The sequence below is a fragment of the Phaseolus vulgaris genome, chromosome 7, assembly GCF_000499845.2.
Source record: "Phaseolus vulgaris cultivar G19833 chromosome 7, P. vulgaris v2.0, whole genome shotgun sequence".
Taxonomy (NCBI): domain Eukaryota; kingdom Viridiplantae; phylum Streptophyta; class Magnoliopsida; order Fabales; family Fabaceae; genus Phaseolus; species Phaseolus vulgaris.
The window spans coordinates 37,433,270-37,456,680 of record NC_023753.2 but is presented as its reverse complement, the minus strand read 5'-3'; the positions used below and the strand labels follow the sequence as shown (position 1 = coordinate 37,456,680).

The following is a 23,411-nucleotide window of genomic DNA, read 5'->3' as shown; positions in this document are numbered from 1 at the left end:
GAATAAGAGTTGGAATGAAGAATAAAAAAAGTTAATTGTATTAAACCACTTATGGTATTAAATAAAAAAGATAATATTAATTGTAGACCTTTGGTGCCTTTGACCATTTATTCAATCTTTCGTTTTCATTATTGATTGAACACATTTGAGAGGATTTGGGTTGGTTCATTGCTATTAATGAATGTTCTGAATTTTAGTACATTCACCATATAATTAACCACTCTTTAGTCAACCAAATACGCATTAATTCACGTACCTTAATTCATTTTTTATTTTTCGTGTTGCCGACTCCTACCTTTTTTTTTCTTCATTCTTATTCAATTATGCTCAAATCCTAAATAACACTATGCTTATATTTAAGGTCAATTTCTATCATTTTAATTATTATAATAACATAAGAAAAAAATAATAAAATTATCACATTAAATATTTATTATTATTTAAAATTGTTTCTATATCGACTTTACAGAGTCTAGAAATTATTCAGACACGATTTATGATATCACATAATCAAATATTATTTTTGTGATAATATATTAGAAGATTTGAATATGATAAAACAATCACGACTATTAAAATGTGTAAGTTCGAAAAACCTGAAAACGGACTAAGATTAAATTAAAAAAATGTAATTTAAATTAAGTTAAATATTTTTTAGTTAAGTTTAGTTAGGGTAGTCTACATTTTAATAAACTTAAGTGCATCGGATCCATATATTAATACAATCATAGCAATCTATATTAAATTACAATTAAAAGATAAATAATTTTAAAATTACATTAATCAAATTACAATTATAAACTAATACTTTTTAATATAAATTGTTAAAATAACATTTTTCATATTAAAATGTATCACCGTGCCACCTATTCACAAGAGTTCAATAGCATAAGGTTGGACCATTTGACCTTTCAGAACTCTCATGTCTTTATTTGCAAATTGGATATGCTTTCTAACTCACAAACAAACATACTAAACTTTTGATGTAACTTCTCACTGCAAAACCATTCAGAGGAAACTCTCATCTTTATTTTATTTATTCTACTTAATTATATATCTTTATTATTCATTGAAATTTGTTAGAAATTATCATTAATAATTTTTTTAATCATAATTTCATGAAAACAATAAAAAATATTACAACGGTTACTCTTGTTTTATTTTTCCTCTTTATTTATCTTCTAACCCTAAATTTAGTGTGCACGTTTTGATTTATCCATTACAACAAATTAAGGCGCAATGGAATAATAAAAAAAATAAAAAATTAATTAACTAATTTGTTACGGAAAAGAAAAGAGAAAAAGGAAAGAAACATGGACGGTGGCACTGTAAACGTACCATGGCCTTAATTTTTGTCTTAACAAATAACAACAACAATAACAATAACCCTTCTCTTTCTCTTTCTCTTTTTCTCTCTCTCTGTTATTGTTTTGTTTATTTATTTTTTTTCTCCTTTCCCATTCTGTTCATCTCACCGCCCTTTTTCCATCATCATCGTTGTCATAATTCATCCACACACGACGCACTTTTTTTCTTTTCTTCTTTCCCTGCAACTCCTTCTCTTTCTCTCTGAATTGCAAATCTCAAAAGCCTCAAAAGTTAGAGAGAGAAAGACCGCGCTCTGAAACACCAATAATTCACCTTCTTTTCCAACTCTATTACTCTCTCTTTCTTTCTCTCAACCTCATCATCGCCGTTGAGATCTCAGGTATATGCGTCAATTGAATTTCGCTTCGCTAAATTCAGTTTTGCCTTCCTCTCTTACGCTGCCTGTATTAGCTGATCTTACTATTTCTTCGTCGTCGCTGTTGTGTTATCGGATTCCATGTTTTCGCTCTTTGTTTTATAATTTTATTGAGTTTCGTGTGTGGTGATCTGTGTGTATTTGTCTCCGTCGTGCTGTGTTTTTTCTTTTGGTTTTGGATCGGTATTTGAATTTTCGTCGTTGTTGTGTTTTATTTTCTGTTGTGATTTTCGATTTTGGTTGTGTTTCGAAGCTTTGGACTATTCGCGTGTTTTTTTTTTTTTTTTCTGTTTGCTTTTAATTTGAGAGGAGAAATGAAAAACGAAATGAATATTAGATGAACAGTGCTGGTACATCTTAGTATTCGAGTCTAACGTAATTGGAGTTTCTAAGTTTAAAATCCTTCGTTTTCTCTTTTTAAATTAGTGTTTGATCCTTTAAGACGTATCAAGTATGTGCCCAAAGTTCCACGGTTCTGCAATTACATAGCTGTGGTGGGTGTAATCTTATATAGGTTCCCTGCTTTTGGTAAAATTTGGAATGCTTTGCCGAGTTGGCTATTATTGATTTGATTTTATTTCAGATAAGTTTTATGGTGGAGCAATCTGTAATAGAGAAAAGATTTGCTGAAATCTTTGCGGTTTGCAGAGATAGCGATTTAAACATGGATGCTTAAATAAGACACCAATGAGAATTTTTTTTTCTAAGAAAAAGATGAATTAATTTTTTTTATTTATTTTTTCCATCTCAAACATTGTTTGAGAAAATTGACAAGACATAATGTTACTGAATATGACGATTGGGAAAACCTTGTCATGGAAGTTACTTTGGACTTATGATATCATGAAAAATTGAAAATGACATTATTTAGGTCACTGTAATTGCAAACTGTGATCTTAACTGGAAAACAGTTAAAAATCTTCCTGAGTAATGCAATCCAATTGCTAGAAAATTGTTTACATTTTAGAGTGATGCTTCTTGCCTTGCATGTTATTATTTTGCTTTCTTGTGTTATAAAACTTGTGCACCGTGAAGACGAAAAAATCTCTTTTGTCTACCATTTTCAGTTTTTGTCAACTAAAAAACTAGGTTGACTCCAATCCATAAAGAATGAATATAAGTTTGTTTATCCTAACTTATAAAACGTGTGTCTTTATGTGTTTGTAAGTATGTATTATGGCAATAACAAGAGAAAATTGTTGCTTAAACAAATTTGAAACATTTCTTGTAGACCAGTTTTAGTTAGAGAACTTTTGACATTAAAAACATGCATTACCGCAGACTTATGTGAAGGTGGTGTTATTTTTTTATCCTATATCAATAACTTTTGTTGCTTGTTTTGTTTTTTGACTCAATATCCTGTAGTAGAGCGTTTGTCAGTAGGGGATTCTGCTTAATTGACATCACAATTAATATGACTATCCACTGTTCTACAGTCAATCACACTTGTCTCTTTTAGGAAATTTAGAGCATATTTCCTCCAAGATTACAACACCTTCAATACTCAAGAAGTATTTGAAGCTTCCAAGATCTTTGTGTTTACACAAGTGTTCCTTTAGCTAAGATATTCTAGCAGCATCATTCTTTCTAATGACTATATCATTAACACATTATTAAGTGAACACATTTTCCAGAGGAGGTATGACAGTAAAATATTTAATGATCTGCTTTGCTGTGTTTTAGCCCTAAGGTTTGAACAACGAGGCTAAATTTTCCAAACCAAACATGTGGTGATTGCTTAAGACCATTAAGAGAGTGGCGCAATTTAAAAACCAAACCAAACTCCCCCTAATCAACAAACCCTGGAGGTTGCTCCATGCAAACTTCTTATAGATTTCCATGAAAAAAAGCATTTTAATATGCAGTTGATGAAGTAGCCAATTACGAATAGCTAGCTACCAATGGAATGAAAAGACGAACATTAGTCATTTTGACCATTGGAGAAAAAAATATCACTATAATCAAGGTCATAGATTTGAGTGTATCATTTAGCAACTAATTGTGCTTTGAGATGATCAACTTCATCATTGGGGCCAACATTAATGGCACAAACCCATCAACATTCAATTGTCTTCTTCCCAGGTGGAAGGGGAACTAACTTTCCTGTGCTATTATGGTCAAGAGCCTGCATCTTTGCAATCATGGCTTGTTGCCATCCAGAATAATCTAGTGTTTCATTTACATTTTTGGGAATAGTAATAGAAGCTGCAGAGGATATAAAAGAACAATAGGAAGGAGACAACTTGTGGTAGCTAAGAAAATTATAAATGGGATGTGGTTACGAGTAGAACAAGTACCTTTCCAGATGGCAATAGGCCAAGCTGAATCATCATTACTAGGAGTCGCGGAAAACTTAGAACCATTGACTAAAGTTATGAAATGATGATTTTTTGGAAAAGAAAGGGATGAGAACAAAGAGGTATTACCATAAATGTGACAAGAAACACCTAAGTCAATTATCCATGGGCTTTGACTTTCCACGAATTGTGAGATGGAAGTTGTTGACAACATGAGATTTGCAGATGATTTTGCTAAGTTATGAGATTTCAACCTATCAGATTTCTTGGTATTCTTCATCAAAGGATTTGGGCTAAGCAGCTTCAGCTTTAGAGAAATTTGTTGTCTCATCAATAAAGTTATGCAAAGAAACAGTTCTCTTGAACGTTACCCATTCTCTTATAGCATGTGCATTGAGGAAGTTCCCTATAATCATGTCCTCCTTTAGCATTGCGTTCTTCTCTTCCACGTGCGGAAACCATGGTAGTAGATTCTGCACATTCTTGCTTTGAAGTGTTGGAACCCGAAGGAGTTGTGTTGTCAATCTATCTATGGGATGGGACTTCGTGACCTGTTAAAAATTGATCTCTAACATGTTTAAAGTCTTGATGTATGGCACAAAGGATCATCACCATATAGAATTTGTCCAGCTTCTTCTCGATTCCCTCTAACTACTCAACCTCCTAAAACATCTTTAATTCTTCAAGAGCGGATTGAGCTTCACTCATTTAAAACATCATGTATGATTTGTTTGTTTAAGAGAGGCAAGGTTAGTCGGAAAGGCGCTCAATATCATTTGCAAAAATATTTTGAGCCTATTTAATACCTATTCTAACATCCTGTTCTATATGTTTTTAATTCTAGCATCTCTCTGCTTACTTTTCATTGAATATATGTTTGTAGTTCAGTTTACTTTTAAAATCTCAAAGTTTGGTTTGAACCTGAATGTATATCTGTTGTTGATCTCAACATATGTTCCCCCTTTTCTGCTTGTAGAAGTGGGAGGGATTTGTATGTGCTTTTACCTAATGAACCGATATCCATCGAATTTCTCCCTAGGTTCCAATCTCTAGCCTAAATCCATGTTTGAATGCACTTGTCATAATACTGTGATATTATTTTTAAAATTAGATGCTGACATGAAACTTCCATAATGCCTATGGGTATTGGAGAATATGAAAGGAGGCCACATTTAGTGGATGTTTGGATATTGTATTCCATCTAAATTTTTATTTCATCATGGCTTTTGGAATGATTTAAATGCAACTGCTTTATGTGCATAGTGATGAATGATTTTCGCATTCTTATTTTTTCTTAACATTGGTTTCTTCATGCAGTGGATTATACCTTGGCATTTGCACACATAGGAACTTGAGCCATGTCTAGCTCAGCAAAAGTTTTGGATCCTGCATTTCAGGGAGTTGGTCAAAGAGTGTATCCTTTTAGTAAAGGGTTTGATTTATAAACTAAATATATATATTTTAAATTTTCTTCATTACTAAAGTAAAGTTGAAAAGTAAATATAAGAGAGAATAAAGTAACCATCTTCAGCTGTAAACACGACTGATTCACTAACATTAACCTAGGCTTGATCTATCAGACGAAGGTGTGTAAAATGGCTTTATGTCAACATGAAGCTTCATTGTGTTGAAATTAACTTTTATCAATAAGAATCATGGACAGCAAAAATTAGACTCTAGACCACAAGGTTATAGAGTCTGTTGTTCCATGTCATGAACTCTTTACCCTGAATGAGCTGTTGGGTTTAGACGTGAATAATTTTATGTCTAGCATTCATGTTATATTTTACATATTGAATATACTTTATGCTTTTAGAGTTTGAAACTTGACATTCTGTAGAGGAACTGAAATATGGAGGATTGAGAATTTCCAGCCAGTTCCATTGCCCAAATCTGATCATGGGAAATTCTACATGGGAGATTCTTACATCATCTTGCAGGTGTGTACTGTATCCAATTTTATCGTGGATGCATTCATATGTTTGCAAGTGTATGTGGTGTTGCAGTTTGGTGATAAGGCTGGATATTTTGGAGATAGTTAATCTTTTTTAACCCTTTGTGCAATGCTGTAAATTACTCACTTCATTTTCTAAAGATTGAAGTAGATAATAATCTACAGGGGGTTAGATTTGATACAATATACATGCTGTATAAGGAAAACAGCACAATGTCTCCTCTTTGAAATAACAATTTCAAATGATTGACATAATTTCATTAAGTGTGAAATATAGGTTGTAATCTTTTACTTTCATTTATATTTGAGCAATCATTCTATGTGCATTTGCAGACAACTCAAGGCAAAGGTGGTGCTTATTTTTATGATTTACATTTCTGGATTGGAAAAGATACAAGTCAGGTAAATTTGGACTTTCACCCTCTTCCTTCTCCATCCTGATTCTTGCCAAATTTATCTTACATTACTTTTTGTCCTTCCTTAAATGAAGAGGTGAGTATAATGCTGAAGCTTGTAGAGTTGTGCTTTTTTGAAAATGAACTATTTCAAGGTTTTCTTACTGTCTTGTTTTTAAAATATTTAGATGGAATTATTTTGAACATGGTTTACAGCTGTTTAGAATCCATAAACCAATAAATATCTTTTTGACAAAATAATAGTCTTGACTGACACTGATTTTACTTGTAGGATGAGGCTGGAACTGCAGCCATTAAAACTATTGAACTTGACGCTGCTCTTGGAGGGCGTGCAGTGCAGCACAGGGAAATCCAAGGACATGAATCTGACAAGTTTTTGTCATACTTTAAACCATGTATAATACCATTAGCGGGTGGTATTGCATCTGGGTTTAGTAAACCCGAGGAAGAGGAGTTTGAAACACGTTTGTATGTATGCAGAGGGAAAAGAGTTGTTAGATTGAGACAGGTATATTGTTCTCTTTTCGTTAACTTAATTTTGGAGAACATGCAGTTTGACATTTTGCTTTTTGATAGATCCCTTTTGCAAGGTCTTCGTTGAACCATGATGATGTATTCATAGTCGACACTGAAAGTAAGATATACCAGTTCAATGGTGCGAATTCCAATATTCAGGAAAGAGCCAAAGCTTTGGAAATTATACAATTACTTAAAGAAAAATATCATAAAGGGAAATGTGATGTTGCAATTGTTGGTATGGGAAATTTCCTATTATATAATTCAGTAATTCTGTTCATCAAATGCACTTCATTTAGTTTTTTACTTAATAAAAACTACCCTACTTTTCAGATGATGGCAAGTTAGACACGGAGTCCGACTCAGGTGAGTTTTGGGTCCTCTTTGGTGGTTTTGCTCCCATTGGGAAGAAGGTAATCAGTGAGGATGATATTATTCCAGAGTCAATTCCTGCTCAGCTTTATAGGTATGTTGGTTTTGTACTCCTCAAGCTCCTATTACCCTTCCTCCACTCCATGCATCTGTTTTGAGAAGGCTATACAACTATAGACTGTATTTGGCCATTTTTGTAACGAAGACAAAATTATACCATCAAAACAAATGAATTTTCAGCTACTATATTATTATTTTTTAAATCAGTAAATCATCTGATATGCTATTAATATCAAAGACAATTAGAATTTATAATTAATTGCTATATTATCTTATTTTTGTAAAAGAAGATAAGATACAACACACTCTTGTTTTGTCTATGTTACGAGAAGACCAATAGAAACCTAATGCAGAAGATGATACTGTTATTAAGAAGGGAAGCAGAAAATCAGATAAGAGTTTTATAGATGATATGAAAAGTGTTTTGCTGTAGATATATTTATTGACAATTGGCTGATATAGAGTCCAATTCCATTTTTTGGTCAATGCATAGGTTTTATGCTCAATTTGTGTATTTTGTGTTAAATGAGATGTTGTTTGAAATCATGGACTTTTTACTTCTTATAATTCCATCTGATGCATGAATATGCCTTTCTGTTGCTGCTTATTGAATTATAATAAGGACAGCATTTTTTTTTGTTAAATAACATTATCATCATACTTCTTAAAGTTTTTAATCATGGGGACTTGGGAATTATAGGGTGTATAAATCCCACATTAAGTAGTATGAAAGACTAAGTAGAGTATTTAAGTGTTAAGTGCTCATCAAAATATTATAATCATATTAGTTAAAATATTTAATGATAGTGACTTGGGTATTATGGGTGTCTAATTCGCACATTAAGTAGTATTAGAGATTCAATAGAATATGTAAGTTCTTCAGTGCGCTCATTTAATCAATATTAGAGCTAGTTGTTAGGGTCTTAGAGGGCTACTTTGGAGGGTTTTGACTAACGAGTAAGTTGAATGAAGTGTAACACGGTGAAGTACAGTAGAGTGAACCACCAATATGTTGGCTTTTAGGGATGGTGTTATGATAGGATTTAGTGTTACAGAGAGCCCAAGTGCTTGGATAGTAATTTTATCTATATAAATTCATATGAAGTTTATGCTTCATTTGCTCTATATGTGTGCATTAGGCATTTAAGTTTTTTTGACCTGGAAGAAATGGTAACATGTGTTGATTAGCATTCTGATCATTGACAATGCTTCATTCTGATAACTAAAATAAGGAATAACTTCATATGCACTCTCCTTCCAGTATTATTGCCAATGGTGAGGTTAAGCCCGTGGAAGGTGAACTGTCTAAATCATTGTTGGAAAACAACAAATGCTATTTATTGGACTGTGGTGCTGAGATATTTACCTGGGTTGGCCGTGTAACACAAGTTGAAGAACGAAAAGCAGCCTGCCAAGCTGTTGAGGTAATGCCATTGTAGATTCTAGAATGTAGTTCGTACAGAATCCATTCATTTGTTAGTTAAAAGTGGATCATTAATTTATGAATATCTGCAGGAGTTTGTTGCAAGCCAAAATAGGCCAAAATCTACTAGGATAACCAGGATTATTCAAGGTTATGAGACACATTCATTTAAGTCCAACTTTGATTCTTGGCCATCAGGATCTGCTAGTACCAATCCAGAGGAAGGAAGAGGAAAAGTTGCAGGTGAATATCATTTCTTCTCTCCTGTACTTTGAATTGCCATTTTGTGTAGCTAGCCATATTGACAAGTGTGCTATTTGATGTACTGTCAGCACTGCTTAAGCAACAAGGTATGGGTGTCAAAGGAATGACAAAAAGTACCCCTGTAAATGAGGAAATTCCACCTTTGCTTGAAGGAGGTGGGAAGATAGAGGTGGGGTTATAATTTTCTTTATAAACTTTCCTTGGCTTGATTAAATTTAAACCCCTGAACATGTAATATTATTTAAATTTTTAGGTATGGCGAATTAATGGAAATGCCAAGACTGCATTGCCAAAGGAGGAGATTGGTAAATTTTACAGTGGAGATTGTTATATTGTACTGTACACATACCACACTGGAGAGAGGAAAGAAGACTTCTTCTTGTGCTGTTGGTTTGGTAAAGACAGCATCGAGGTAATTGATGTCCTTCGGACTGAGATCTAGATTTATTGTGACTGTGAGGATTGTAATTTCAATTTGATACATTCACTTTTCAGTGCGAACACAATTAGGACTGAACTAGAATTTGGATGTATAGGCAAACATGTTTTTTTTTATTGAACTTGAATAAAAAAAATTGGTTAAACTATACTCTACTATTTACCCCACCCGCAGGGGACTAGTGAGTTTTTATTGGGTTAACCTACCTTTCTCCCAGGAATTAATCAAAGCGCAGAAGTATAAACTTATGAAAGTTGCTATAATTAGTAGTAGGATCTACACAGAAGTGTTGTTTTTGCTACCCATTAAAAATATGGTAACTATTGTTTAATTCTTCTTCTTGGGGAAAGGAATAGTGCTGGAATACTGGTAATTGACCGCTCTACTGAGTAATCACTTATTAATCAACTACTTAAGATTTATTTGGGCAATTTCCCCAATACAATTAGTTGTGGGATTTCATCTTAAAGATATAACTGACCATTATGTACAATTAAACTAATTGTTTTTCAGTACCTATTATTTGTTTCATAATTATTTATCCCTCCCTACTGTTAATTCAAATTTAATGCTTTGACCTTTGGTTAAATTTACTATTTAGGAGGACCAAACAACGGCTACTCGGTTGGCCAGTACAATGTGTACCTCATTAAAGGGTAGACCTGTACAGGTATCGTAAATACTACTGTCAATTTGAGGATGTTGCTTGGAAAACGTGTATAACTCACATTATTTTCTTTCAGGGACGCATATTTGAAGGCAAAGAACCACCACAATTTGTTGCTCTTTTCCAACCAATGGTGGTACTTAAGGTATCATGACCAGAACTATATGGTGTTTAAGTAGTATATAGTATAGCTTAGAAAAAAAAACTAATTATTTTATGAAATACACGTATTTTAGGGAGGATTGAGCTCTGGATACAAGAAATTAATAGCAGACAAAAATGCAGAAGATGAGACATATACAGCAGAGTCTATTGCATTTATTCGAATCTCTGGAACTTCTATTCATAACAATAAGTCAGTACAAGTTGATGCAGTATGTACCCATGAAAATATTTTACTTTTTGCCTCTCCATCAAGTATATTTTTAGGGCTTCTTTTTTTCTGATCCTTCATAATTATGTCATTCTTATACAGGTGCCGTCATCATTGAATTCTACCGAGTGTTTTGTCCTGCAATCTGGCTCTACAGTTTTCACTTGGCATGGAAATCAGTGTTCCTTTGAGCAGCAACAGCTAGCAGCGAAGGTTGCTGAATTTTTAAGGGTAAGATCTTGGGATCTAGGTTGTTGATCTTATTTTAAATTATTGAAGCACTTCCACAAAAATTTACAGCTTAAACAATTCTCATTTTTGTACAATTTAAACTCATTTGAGTCTATGGTAATTGCTAAAGATCCGTCTTTTCCTCATTACCTTTAGTTGAACATGTTGGAACTGGAAGACTTAGTCCCCATGCTCATTCTTTATATAGAGTGGTGCGGAGACACAATATGCTCCTAGTTATGAATCATGAGTTGAGAAAGCTTCATTTAGAAGTTCAGATCACTATTTTGATTGATGAAATTGAAATTGTAGCTGTGATATGTAGGGCATAAATCGTGGCTAGATTCATGTTGGTTTTCTTTTTCTTCTTTAAAGAAATAGCTATAGCTGTACAGTAAAATCTTTTAAAGGATAGAGATGTCGTTGAATATAGGACGATTTCTTCGTGCACCTCCATGTGTTTCTTCATACACCCCTATACTTTAATAAACACCCAAATTACAATTTGATATTTTTTACTAAATGTTTTTTTTAATTCTGGAATGTGCAATCTGAAATACAAAAATTTGTATTCTGGATTGCTTTGTATTCTAGATTGTAGAATCTTGAATGAATATTTTTGGCATTCTTGAAAGTATGGGGGTGAGGAAGAAATCTCCCTGAATTTAAATTCTAGGCCTAATTATGTGTTTTTTATCCTTGATAAATTGGGGTCTTTTGGTTTTTGGTTCTTAACTATTTTTATTTTACTTTAGCCTGGACAATTTTTTTTAGATAGTACCTGCCGTAATTCTAGATCTCAAAATTAATGTTGATGATGTCATAAAATCCAATATCAGCAAAATCGACACATCAGTAATGATGTCACCAAAAGTGCCATATCAACATATGATGTCATCAAGGACCAAAACAAAGGAATAAAGGACCAAAGTTAAAAATGGCATCTTTATAGGGGTTAAAATGAAAACAAGTAAACATATTGGAATGGCTAGAAAATTTTTTGGGGCTAAAAGTTTAGTCCGCAGGTCAAAATGGCCTGTTGGCCCCTTTGGTACCTATTTTCAATATAGACTAATTTCTATTTGGTCGATCAAGTAGGTCTGCCGTTTTTGACACCTCTAGTGACAGTCACATTACTATGAGCGGATTATTCTATTTCCAATGGTTTGGGAGAAAACCTAGGACCAAAAAACTTCAAAATCTGTATCGTATGTTCAAGATTTTGTATTATTTCATTTATTTCCATATTGCTTGTGGTTATTGACACATTAGATTTATTTGTGTTGGTCTCAATCTCTTCTTTCAAAATTGGTTAAATTAAATCAGTCATTTTTAACTTTAATATAATTTACCTTTTTTTAATCTCCTTCAACCTTAATATTTATTATTGTTGAAAATTCTCAATAGTCATCTAACCTAGTTTTTCTTGGACTCTAATAAGTTATTTTTAAGCATCAGATTAACATGATGGACGATTTAACAAAAATAACTAAAGTAAAAAAAAGTAGTTTGTGAACTAAAACCATAACAACTACCTTATTGTTATGCGGGCGTAAAAGAAGAGTTGGTTGTCAATGTATCATGACTCATAAACTTCATTGTTTCTTTACTTACTATTTCTACGCATCCAACCAATTTATTTTTTTCACCATACTCATCTTTTATTTCCTTCTCTCAGAATTTCTTACCTCCATCCAAACAAAGTTGTTTGTTTATCATGAGGATAAAATAATAGTAGGTTTGCTATATACATTATTTGCTTACGAGAAAACTGTTCATATTCAGCCAGGAGTTACTTTAAAGCATGCTAAAGAAGGAACAGAAAGCTCAGCTTTCTGGTCTGCCCTAGGAGGAAAACAAGCTTACACCAGCAAGAAGGTTGTTAACGAGGTTGTCAGAGATCCACATTTGTTCACCATATCATTTAACAAAGGTAAAGTTTTTTTGTCATGTTACTTATTATGTAATATTATTATGCAGTTGTTGCATATTTATTGACTGATACACTGACCATTTCTGTTTTTCCATTGTGGGTCCACCAGCAAAGTTCAAGGTGAGTTTTGTTACTGCAACTTCAATATAATTTTTTCATATTTATATGAAAATTGTATATGGTAAGCAAGGAGGTTCTGAATGTATTCTAATTATTTTTTTTATTATTATATTCTACCCTGCAGGTAGAGGAGGTTTACAACTTCTCTCAAGATGACCTGTTACCAGAGGATATCCATGTACTTGACACACATGCAGAAGTGTTTATTTGGATCGGTAATTCTGTGGAGCCAAAAGAAAAGCAAAATGCTTTTGAAGTTGGCCAGGTAACATGCTTAAAAACTTATGGCTTTTATTTTTTTGTATATTTTCTTCTGCTTGAAAGGGTTGATGCATACTCAAATATTTCCTTCAGAAATACATAGATATGGCTGCATCTCTGGAGGGACTATCTCCACATGTACCACTATATAAAATAACGGAAGGGAATGAACCTTGCTTTTTCACAACATACTTCTCATGGGATCATGCAAAAGCTGTGGTATGTACTTGAACATAAAAATATCCCTTTTCCAGTTTGATGTGTTTTGTATTTTCTTTTGAAAAGTTAGTTATTTTCACTCGTTATCTTTAGATTCATTTTATATGTCTTTGTTTATTGAGAATAGATCAGATTTATTGGTTGACTAGCAAGTTTAGTGATATTCCGTTAAATTATTTTTATTATGGATAGGGTTCACAAAGTGTTGAATATAACATAGTACAGCTCCCATGTATGAAGAAGTGTTAGTTAGAGCTGTATATGTGATGTGGTGGTAGAGAGACTTACCAAATAAATTTACCCTGCAGGTTCAGGGGAACTCATTTCAGAAAAAGGTGGCATTACTCTTCGGGGTTGGCCATGCTGCCGAGGTATGGCTCAACTTCTCATTTTTTTGTGGTAAAATTTGAACCATGCAAATTAATCCAGTTTACAGACTATTGTGTCATATTTATCAAAACCACTGAAAAATGAACTTAAGTAATAAGCAATATGTTTACTTGCAAAGTTCCAACTACTTATATGTCACCCGGCCCTGTGCTCTTTTTGTATAAATATATATATATATATATATATATATATATATGTTTATCCAAGTTATGGGTTGTATAAGCTTGTGTAGATGCAATTTGTCAGAGCAATAAATATCATGGCTGATTTTGATGTTGGCATTAATTAATATGCTGTATGTTCCTCTACTGTCTAAAATGACTTGGCTGATTCTGGTTATAGGATAAGTCAAATGGGTCAAGTCTGGGGGGACCAAGACAAAGAGCTGAAGCTTTGGCTGCCTTATCTAATGCATTTAGTTCATCATCATCTGAGAAAGCATCCAGTATGGTATGGTTATTTTTATAGACGATGGAGTACCCTTATAGTCAATGATCTTTAAACCAAAAGTAGATTATTTGATAATTCAGTATAACAAGTAGAGAATATTAAATTCTAGCATTCTCTTTGTTTTGCAAATGGAAGTTAAACAGGTGGAGTTTTAGAATTCCTTTTGCTCCGAGTGAATTAGTGAGATTAAATCAATATATTAGTGGGTTTACTTCATTAAAAGTTACCCCAAGTGGGGATCATATGTGTTCTTTGCGTTTTCTGTTGTTTTGGTAATCTTGTCTGGTCAATCATCAGCAGTGAACTTGATAGTCTTGTGTCTTCTTGCAGACACAAGATAGATTGAATGGGTTAAGCCAAGGAGGACCAAGACAAAGGGCAGAAGCTTTAGCTGCTTTGAACTCTGCATTTAATTCATCATCTGGGACAAAGCCTGTAACTCCACCTAAGGGATCTGGAAAAGGTCAAGGATCACAAAGAGCAGCAGCAGTGGCTGCTCTTTCATCAGTTCTTACCGCTGAAAAGAAGAAAACATCACCTGATGGTTCTCCTGTGGCTGGCAGTAGTCCTCTCACTGAAAATAGCCCCACTGGTAAGAAAAGTAGTTTTTGTTATCTAAACATGATGTTGAATTCAATGGGTTTGCCAAGTTGAATATTTTAAAACATCCTACTATGATTTTTGTGTTTTTCTTTTTAATAATTAATGTAAATGCTTTTGTTCAATTCTAATCATGTTCTTGTTTAATGATTTAATCATAATAATATATTCTGCAATTCTCTTTACCACGTGCAAGTAAACTACAAATAGTGGAAACGTTGTTGTACAGTAGACATGTTTGGATGAACTTTCTACGAGCACTTTTAGGTGGAAAAATATTAAGTCAAAATTAACTAATTTTCTCTGTAAGTTAAAATTAATTTATGCATGATCTAATTTTAGTTTGCGGAGAATCTTATTTCATTTTTTTCTTATTTTCTTCTACTAAAAGTATATATTGTAAAGTTTGTCATACATGCCCATTGTTGTACTACATTCTTGGAATATCTTAAAACTTTATTCAGATTTAGGAGAACAAATAGCACATGCCAGTTTAATAAATTTTAAGTTTTTTCTTTCCCTTATTTGGAACCATAGAATTAAATTCTTGCTTTGTTTGTTTCAAGTTCTTGCTGCAGAAACCAAAAGTGATTCCTCTGAAGTTGAAGAAGTTGCAGAAGCCAAGGAAACAACAGAGGAACCTGCCCCTGAAACTGGTAGCAATGAGGATATGGAACCAAAAGAAGAAAACGTGGAGGAGTCAAATGGTAATCAAATGACGTTCAGTTATGAACAATTAAAGACTAAATCTGGTATTGATGTGGCTGGAATTGATCTTAAACGGAGAGAGGTTAGTCGCTTTCTACTGATTTTATTAATTTTATGCGTAGATTGAAATAACATTTTTCTTTGTTGATTTTTATTGGTCAGACCTATCTGTCGGAGGAGGAGTTCAACACTATATTTGGAATGGGAAAAGAAGCATTTTATAAGTTGCCAAGATGGAAGCAAGACATGCTGAAAAAGAAATTCGAATTGTTCTAGGCTTGCAATCAAAGAGTGCAATCTGGTTCTTTTTTGTTACTATAGCTTTCCTCAGTTATCTTAAAATCTGTTGGACAGGGTTTTATTGGGTACATACCATAGTTTCATATGATAGCGTTTATAATGGACGTAGCTGTGGTTAGTGTCCAAGTTTGAATGTGACGCTGCATGGAGAGTGATTTTTAGTTTTCTCCTTTTAGATTGCCGCTGCTGCCTCTTCCATTGTTTGCTTGCATATTGTAGCTATCAAGACACTCCACAGTGGTGAGCTCCAATTCTTTTATTTTCTCAAGTTTGTATTTTATATATCTTGTGCTCTTTCTTTTATCATTTCTTATTCCTTAGAAAGCCTGCTGTATATGTATTGTTTTTTTGCACTTATCACAATATAATCAAAACATTAAAATGTTTGTTATTTTTAGTTCATTTGTATTGTGTAAATGCTGTTATCTTTTTTTTACTATCCTCATTTAATTTTTTGAGCTTTCCAATTTTGAATAACATTGTATATTCGTTTGTAAAAAATAAATTTATTGTTTGATTTAAATAAAAAATTTAAATGGCATTCTTTCAAATGCGGTTGAAACTACTACTTTGAAAGAAGTATATTAAAAAGTGCTTAAATTGACATCATTCTATTACTAAGTAAATTATACATCCCTGGGATTGGCATTAATTTTTTTTTTTTATTAAATGGATTAGTCTTATGAACTAAGCTATTAAATGTTAAGTAATTCTTTATCAGTGGATTCAATACATATCTTCAGCAGTTTCTCCTGACGGTCTTCATTTTTTGTGCTAACATCAAAATAAATAATGATCAAACTGCAAACTGGTTTAAAAATTCAAAATTGGTTACTAAAATTTAAAAGAAAATCATATATTACTAAAATTTAAAAGAAAATCATATATTATGCTTAACATGTAACTCATTCATCATTCCTTTTGGCTGGTTTTGGCGTAGAAGACAACAATGCGTGTGATTTATCATGTGCTCTTTTGCTGTAAGAAACCAAACTGATCCATGAATTTAGAACCCTTTTACACTAATTTTGCAAAAAGAATTCAAATAAATATTCAAATGGCATTCTGTTATTCATTGTCAAAAAAAATTATAGAAAAATCTGACCTTTGTTTTAAACTATCCTTAAAAAAAATGTCAATATTTAATTTATTTGATGCTGGTGTGGTCCTGAGTAGTTGAAGAAGGACCTAAACCATAAAAATATAGTTGCATAGGAGAATGCAGGATTTCATTTGTTGGTAAAGAAACGACAATAATACACTTGCATGGTTGCTCCTAAATGAAACAATGCAAACTCACATGCAAATCTAAAGTCGTTGTCGAAGATGAAAGTATGTGGAGAGTATGGACATAATTTATTAGTATGCATCCTTCTATTCTATGGAATGCTAGGCACACAATCCTATCACAATCTTGTTATTAGAAAATAAATTTAAATTTAATTCATTCTTTTAAATTGACATGTAAATTTAAGTTTAATTCATTATTTCAAACTAATTTGTATGATGATATATGTCTCAAGTTATATATTATAAATTAATTTTGTCTTAATTATACATATGATCAATTTATACTACATAAGTAGATCATCGAATTTTATCTTTAAATAAAGTTTTGGATTCAAACTTTGGTAGTACAAAAATGTGATAAGAAGGGAATATGAACTTTAAATGAATAAATGATAAAAAATGGATAAATGATAAAAAAATTATAAATAAGTTATAGAGTTTTTTAATCAGAAATTTAATTTCTCTAAAATAGAAATATATTCGGGTCACTTTTGTGCGGAGAGAATACAATCATGAATATAACAAAGTGAAAACTAAGATAAAGTGATTATATAGTAGTTCATTTTTTAATAAAAATTCATTTTTTTTTTCTTTTATGTTATTGGTTGAGAAAAGCATGTCATCAATGTAAAGTTTGAAAGTTTGATATTAAAGGCTTAGAGTTCTAAAGCCTATAAATAAATTTTGTAAATAAGTATGCTAAGTACATTCATATAAGAAAAAATAATTTTGATATTTACTTTAATTGGATATTAATATAGATATATAAAATATAAAGTGTTTGTATATGTAGTGATTATATATGTATCTGTATGATGTTGAAGATAAATTTATGAGTTTTAATATAAGAATATTCAGTAAGACATATTATAAATACTAATGATTTTGTTACACTTTGATTAAGTTTTGAAAAACTATGAATAATACTACGAAAATAAAATTTTCTTATAAGATTTAACTATTATTATGGTAAAAGTTTCTCTAGAAGAAACTAGCCATAAACTTATAATAGTTAGAGTTAATTTTTTTTTCACGATCCACTCTCTTAAGTCAAGTAGGAATAACAACAAAATATACACATAAAGCAACTTGAATATTTGCTCTATAGAGTAAGTTTTTCACTTGAGTGAGAGTTCTTATGCATCTATGAGCTCTCTTACTTTATGTATCCATGAGCTTTCTTATTTTTTTTTCTTAAGTGATCCAATTTTGATTAAGTAGAATATCATTCTCATTTTCCTAAAAATATAAAAAAAAAATAACACAAAAGTAAAATCATAATAAAAAATTAAAAAAGAAAATTATTAAAAATATATCATAAAGTAACTATAATTGTTCAAATATAAAACAAAATTATGTTCAAAATATACTAATATTAGAAACTAATGAAATTGTCTACCTACTCAACAACAAAAAATATTCATATTTGAAGTCTCAGGAATTTGTGTATCTATCCACTATCTATGTTCAGATCTAATAATTAATTATCTATCAAAGTCAGTTGATACACTTATTGTCAAAAACATATGTTATTTATTATAACTTTGTCATTGTCTTATTATGTAACAAAACAACCATATATCCCAAATGGAACAATATTTTTTCAATCTTTTCTTATCTTATCAATATTTTACCTTATTACATGGTTATAAAAATATCATTAGAAAGGGGAGTTACATCTCAACTCATACTAATTCTTTACATTCATCAATATTATCAATAGACCCTCATTTCATCTGCCAAAACTTATCTCTTAGAAGTTTATAGCTTGATTATCTCTTCAAAGTTTATAACTCATTACTCATTCATTAACATTTTATATTCCAATAAGAATATTTCACAAGAGTTCGAACCAAATAGAAAAAATAGAATTCTCCTAATCCTATTTCTTTTTTCATTCAATCTAAGTAATTTTATTATTTTTTAAAATAAAATACAAAGTGTTAGAAAACAAACAAACATGTTACGTTCTTGTAGTTCCTCAAGTGAATAAAGAAAATGAAAGGAACAGAAAAACACAAAACAGTTCTTAATCAACTTAAGAATGCATTAATCCATAACCTTTTCTCACTCAACTAAACCAAAAAATATTGCTTTCAGTTCTTAATCAACTTAAGAATGCATTAATCCATAACCTTTTCTCCTTAAACTAAACAAAAAAAAAAGATTGTTTTTACACCTCGAAGCAATGCAGGGTGAAGCGCGTTTGGGTGGCTTTTATGGTTTATAAAGCTGGAATTCGAAAACTTCAGAACCAAACAATAATTTTAACTGTTATAATGAACAGAGAAGGCATAAAGATTGGAAGCACATGGCACAATCAACGCGCTTTACAGCTACTCTTTCAATCACTCAAACCATTTTTTCTTCTTCAAACGCCTCCATTCACATTTCTCATCCATAAATAAGCGCTTTTACCAACTTTATTGCGGTGCAAATTATAAGCAACAAAATTAATAATTATGTTTCAACACTAGTTAAACAACTCATAGCTGAGAAAATTATTAAAAAAATTTATTAATGTGTCTCTAGTTCAATCTTAATTAAAATGATACAAAATTACAAATTGTTTATTTTAGGGTCAAATTCATGAAATTATGTACCATTAATTTACAATTTTGATTCCATTCTCAATGTTATAGACAAAAAAAATTTATCTTTATATTTTAATTGACTAATAGAGTAATAAAAAAATTTAAAAAATGTGTAACATGGACATGAGTGAAGCTACAACTTACAAGGTTGTTTATTGTAAGGTCAAATTCAACAGTGGTCCCTGAAGAAACTTCAATAAATGTACAATTATACAACTAGCAACAAAAATGATAACAGAGGAGAGATGGTGGAAAAATTTATGTGATAAAACTACTGTACTTTTCTGAAAGCAAGTTCAGTAAATTACAAGAATTTTTTAATTTATTTTTCCTATTTTGTCTTTATTTTTCTGTTTTTTCCACTTGCTGACAATCACTATAAACAACAGAATCCATCACAGAAGAACAAATTTGGTTCTTAACAATAGAATTTAGGTCAGAGTTACCCACACCTACTTGAATTATCAAATAATTCGAAAACGACGTCGCGCCAAAAGCGAGCGAACTCGGTTCCGGTAACGGCTCGCTTGCCACGATCAAATCAACGTCCTTCAACGCGAACTCGTTGCTAGCGAGTTGACTCAGAATCGCCGAGTCCGACACCGAGTTCTTCCTCTTGTGCTGAACAGCGGCTCGCACAATCGCCACCAGCATCGCGCGCGATACGCGCCGAATCCCGCGGGCACCACCCATCAAAACCGCCGAGTTAACAAGGCGATGAGAGTGAGTTCGCTCCGAGTTCTTACCACGTTTAGGGAAAACGACAACCGAGTCGGAACTGCGATTCCTGAGTCGCCCGAGTGGGTCGTTGAAAATCAACACGCTGTTCACGTCCACGAGCATCACGTGCTTGAAATTCCTCCTGACCCGCCCCAGCAGCATGGGGTAACAAGCCCAGCGTCGTAAACTGAGCGGAACTCGGTCGAGGAAGCCAGCGAGAGAATTCTCCGGGTCGAGTTCGTTGGCGTCGAAACTCAGCACCGAGCCGTAACTCGCCCGAGTCGACTCACTGTCGGAACTATTGCAAAAGCTTCGAATTTTCCTGCCCCAGAGGGGCTCTCCTTTTCTGGGGGGCTTGAGGAAGCGAGTGACGTCGAAGGAGGAGTCGGTGGGTGGGCCTCGGCGAGTGGAGTTGAGGTGGGCATGGAGGTTAACGAGGGAGAGGAAGGAGTTGTTCTCGTCGTGAAGAAGGGAGGCGAAGGAGGGTGAGGAAGTGGGGAAGATGAAAACGACGTCGGATTTGGAGGTGATGCCGGAGCGGTGGAGGAGTCGTAGGAAGAGGCGGAGATGGTGGAGGGGGGTGTCTTGGGAGACGTGGCAGAGGAGGAGGTGGTTCATGGCGCGGGTGCCTCGGCGGTAGAGGGTGCCCAAGCGTTGGAGTGCAGGAGAAAAGAAGGGGGAAACAGCATGAATCGAAGAGTTGTGGGGGTGGGAGGGTTGGTGGGGGGTGGAGGGTTGGAATGTGGAGAGGGTGAAGAGGAGGAGGGTGGTGAGGAGGAGGAGGAGGCATATGGAGAGTGTGGATTGAGCTTTGGAGAGAAGGGCATTGGAAGAAGAAGAAGAGGAAGAAGAAGAAGAAGAGAGAAGTTTGGTTTTGGTGAAGGTAGCAATGGTTGGAGATTGAGAGGGAGTGGTGTCTTCTGGGAACAAAACTAGGAGGAAACCCATGAGCCTTTGGGTGTGTCGGTGTTTCTGTAGGGTTTTCGTGTTCATTCTGTCTATGTGTGTACCTTTTTACTTTCTACTCTTTCGTTAACCACACAACATGTTTTCTCACTCAACTTCCCACGCATGCACCAAAAAGTGACTCGGTGGTGACGGATAGACACACATAAAAGGAGTAGATCTCAAATTGTCATGACATGTTTTTTTTTTCGTTACCATACACGGGAATTAATGTTTTTGGACTTTCTTAGATAAGGAATGGCTGAAATTTCCTTCATTTGAGTTTAGTGTTCTTTTTTTCCCTCTAGATGATTTAAGTTATTTTATGACAAAGTATAATGTGTGAGGGAAAAATTTTTAAAAAAATTGAAATTTAAATATTTTGTTTTTACCAAAATGCAGAACCTATGAGACTAAATGGTATGTCCGTGTATCAGATGCGACACTTGTATAACACATTTATTGGTGAAGTATCAAATTCAAAAATATTTATTGGATTTATGATAATACTAACACAACTCTAAAAAGAAAAAATACATTAATTTTTTAAAAATTAAAATTTATTGTATAAATTTTTATTAGGATTATAAAATTAAAAAACATTTTTTTTTGAATTCGTCATAAGAAACATTTTTTTTAAAAAAAATTGAAACATATTTGTGCATATAAATTTTTATTATCAATTTATATAATTTATAATTATATAATATATAAATTCATGTTACTGCCATTTAAATTATACGTATATTTGTGTCAAGTGAATTTGGTATATTTGTGTCAAGTGAATTTGGAGGGTGAGAAACTATTTGTGTCAAGTGAATTTGGTATATTTGTGTCAAGTGAATTTGGAGGGTGAGAAACTCTTCTATTGAGTTGCCAAATATGACAAGAGGAGTTATTATTGTAAATAATATTTGAGCCCTGAATAGAAGATGTACGAAAAAATCTCTAATGTTAAACTCAATAAAATAGATATGAATAATAATAATAATAATAATAATATAAAAAAAGACTATAGGTTGAGATGTTACAATCTTTAATGATAATCTTTTATAAGCATTTATCATTAAAAAAATAAGGTCAAATAAGTAATAATTTTTTTAATTAAGATTATATTTCATTACTTTTTGGCTAAAACATTAAATAGGTTAATAAATGTGGTTAATATGTCTCTTATCAAAGTTTTAAAAATCTCAATTTGTTACCTTTTATTTAAAAAAAATCAATTCGATACTTTATGATTTTGAGAAGGTTCATTTTGGTTCACTTAAATGAAAGTATTAAATAAGTTAAAGCTTTAGGATAAATTCTTAACCTATTTAATTAACATTTTGGTTGAAAAAAATATATCAAAATAAACATTTTTAAAAATACAAAATACTTTTGCAATTAATGTACTAAAACATAAAGGAGCTAATTAAACAAAAAGACTACAAAGTAACATTTTAGTATTTTTAGCAGTTGAATAATTATAAATATCACAGAGTTTCAAATTCATCATAGAAAAAAAAAACAATTTTAAACTAGCATCTCCTATATATTTATATTTTTCTCTTGATTTTAATCATCAATATCAACAAAAAATATAGAAGATAGTTAATTTTAATTATAATAATATTTTAGAAATTAAATTAAATTTAAAAAAATATCCATGTAATTAAATTATCTATTTCATGATAATATTTAGTGTTACTACATATTTGTACTTTTTTGTTTATATTATTATTGTTTAGTAATATATTCACTTTTTTTCAGATAGAATAAACATAAAGTTCAAACCAAAATTAGGTTTTTTTTTTTAATAGGTTGAAACTAAGAGAACGATTATTTTCTTTCTCGATTAGTTGGTTGGTCGGTCTATCTTTTCTTCTCCTTTAGATTTGGTCATCTTGTCCTTCTTCTACTTCTCCATTCCTCGTATTCGTAAACTCTAAGTTCAAATGGTACCGGTAAAAGACACTCTTATGCTCAAAAGTGAGTATTTGGTGTCCAACACTCAGTACCTAGTGTTTGATCACCGATTAGTCTCGCTAATCCTCTATTTAGACATAGTTTTGGTTGTGTTATCAATCTTGATAACATGTCGAAACTTAAAGTGCCTTGCGGATCCCATCAGTACAGCTAC

The 23,411-nt window shown here is 32.3% G+C and overlaps 2 protein-coding genes across 4 annotated transcripts; one reads left to right on the top strand and one right to left on the bottom strand.

The window, feature by feature from the left end:
- Window positions 1–1,325: 1,325 nt before the first annotated feature.
- LOC137830566 (villin-3-like) lies at window positions 1,326–16,139 on the top strand. Of its 3 annotated transcripts, XM_068637995.1 has the most exons (24): window positions 1,376–1,708; window positions 5,359–5,455; window positions 5,882–5,981; window positions 6,329–6,397; window positions 6,683–6,919; window positions 6,988–7,165; window positions 7,261–7,393; window positions 8,621–8,783; window positions 8,875–9,025; window positions 9,115–9,215; window positions 9,300–9,458; window positions 10,087–10,155; window positions 10,229–10,297; window positions 10,389–10,526; window positions 10,628–10,756; window positions 12,542–12,689; window positions 12,799–12,809; window positions 12,934–13,074; window positions 13,164–13,289; window positions 13,598–13,660; window positions 14,022–14,129; window positions 14,460–14,721; window positions 15,296–15,519; window positions 15,600–16,139. In XM_068637995.1, the coding sequence occupies exons 2-24, from the start codon at window positions 5,400–5,402 to the stop codon at window positions 15,711–15,713; spliced, it is 2,949 nt and encodes a 982-aa protein (XP_068494096.1). In that variant the 5' UTR covers window positions 1,376–1,708; window positions 5,359–5,399; the 3' UTR covers window positions 15,714–16,139. The 3 variants fall into 3 exon arrangements, 2 of the variants coding, with proteins under 2 accessions (XP_068494097.1, XP_068494096.1); XM_068637996.1 differs by lacking the exon at window positions 12,799–12,809 and having other exon boundaries at window positions 1,326–1,708; window positions 12,542–12,694; XR_011084245.1 differs by lacking the exon at window positions 12,799–12,809.
- Window positions 16,140–19,797: 3,658 nt separating this feature from the next.
- On the bottom strand, window positions 19,798–21,446 carry LOC137830565 (uncharacterized). The gene has a single exon (XM_068637994.1). The coding sequence runs from the start codon at window positions 21,332–21,334 to the stop codon at window positions 19,964–19,966; it is 1,371 nt and encodes a 456-aa protein (XP_068494095.1). The 5' UTR covers window positions 21,335–21,446; the 3' UTR covers window positions 19,798–19,963.
- Between the last annotated feature and the right edge of the window lie 1,965 nt (window positions 21,447–23,411).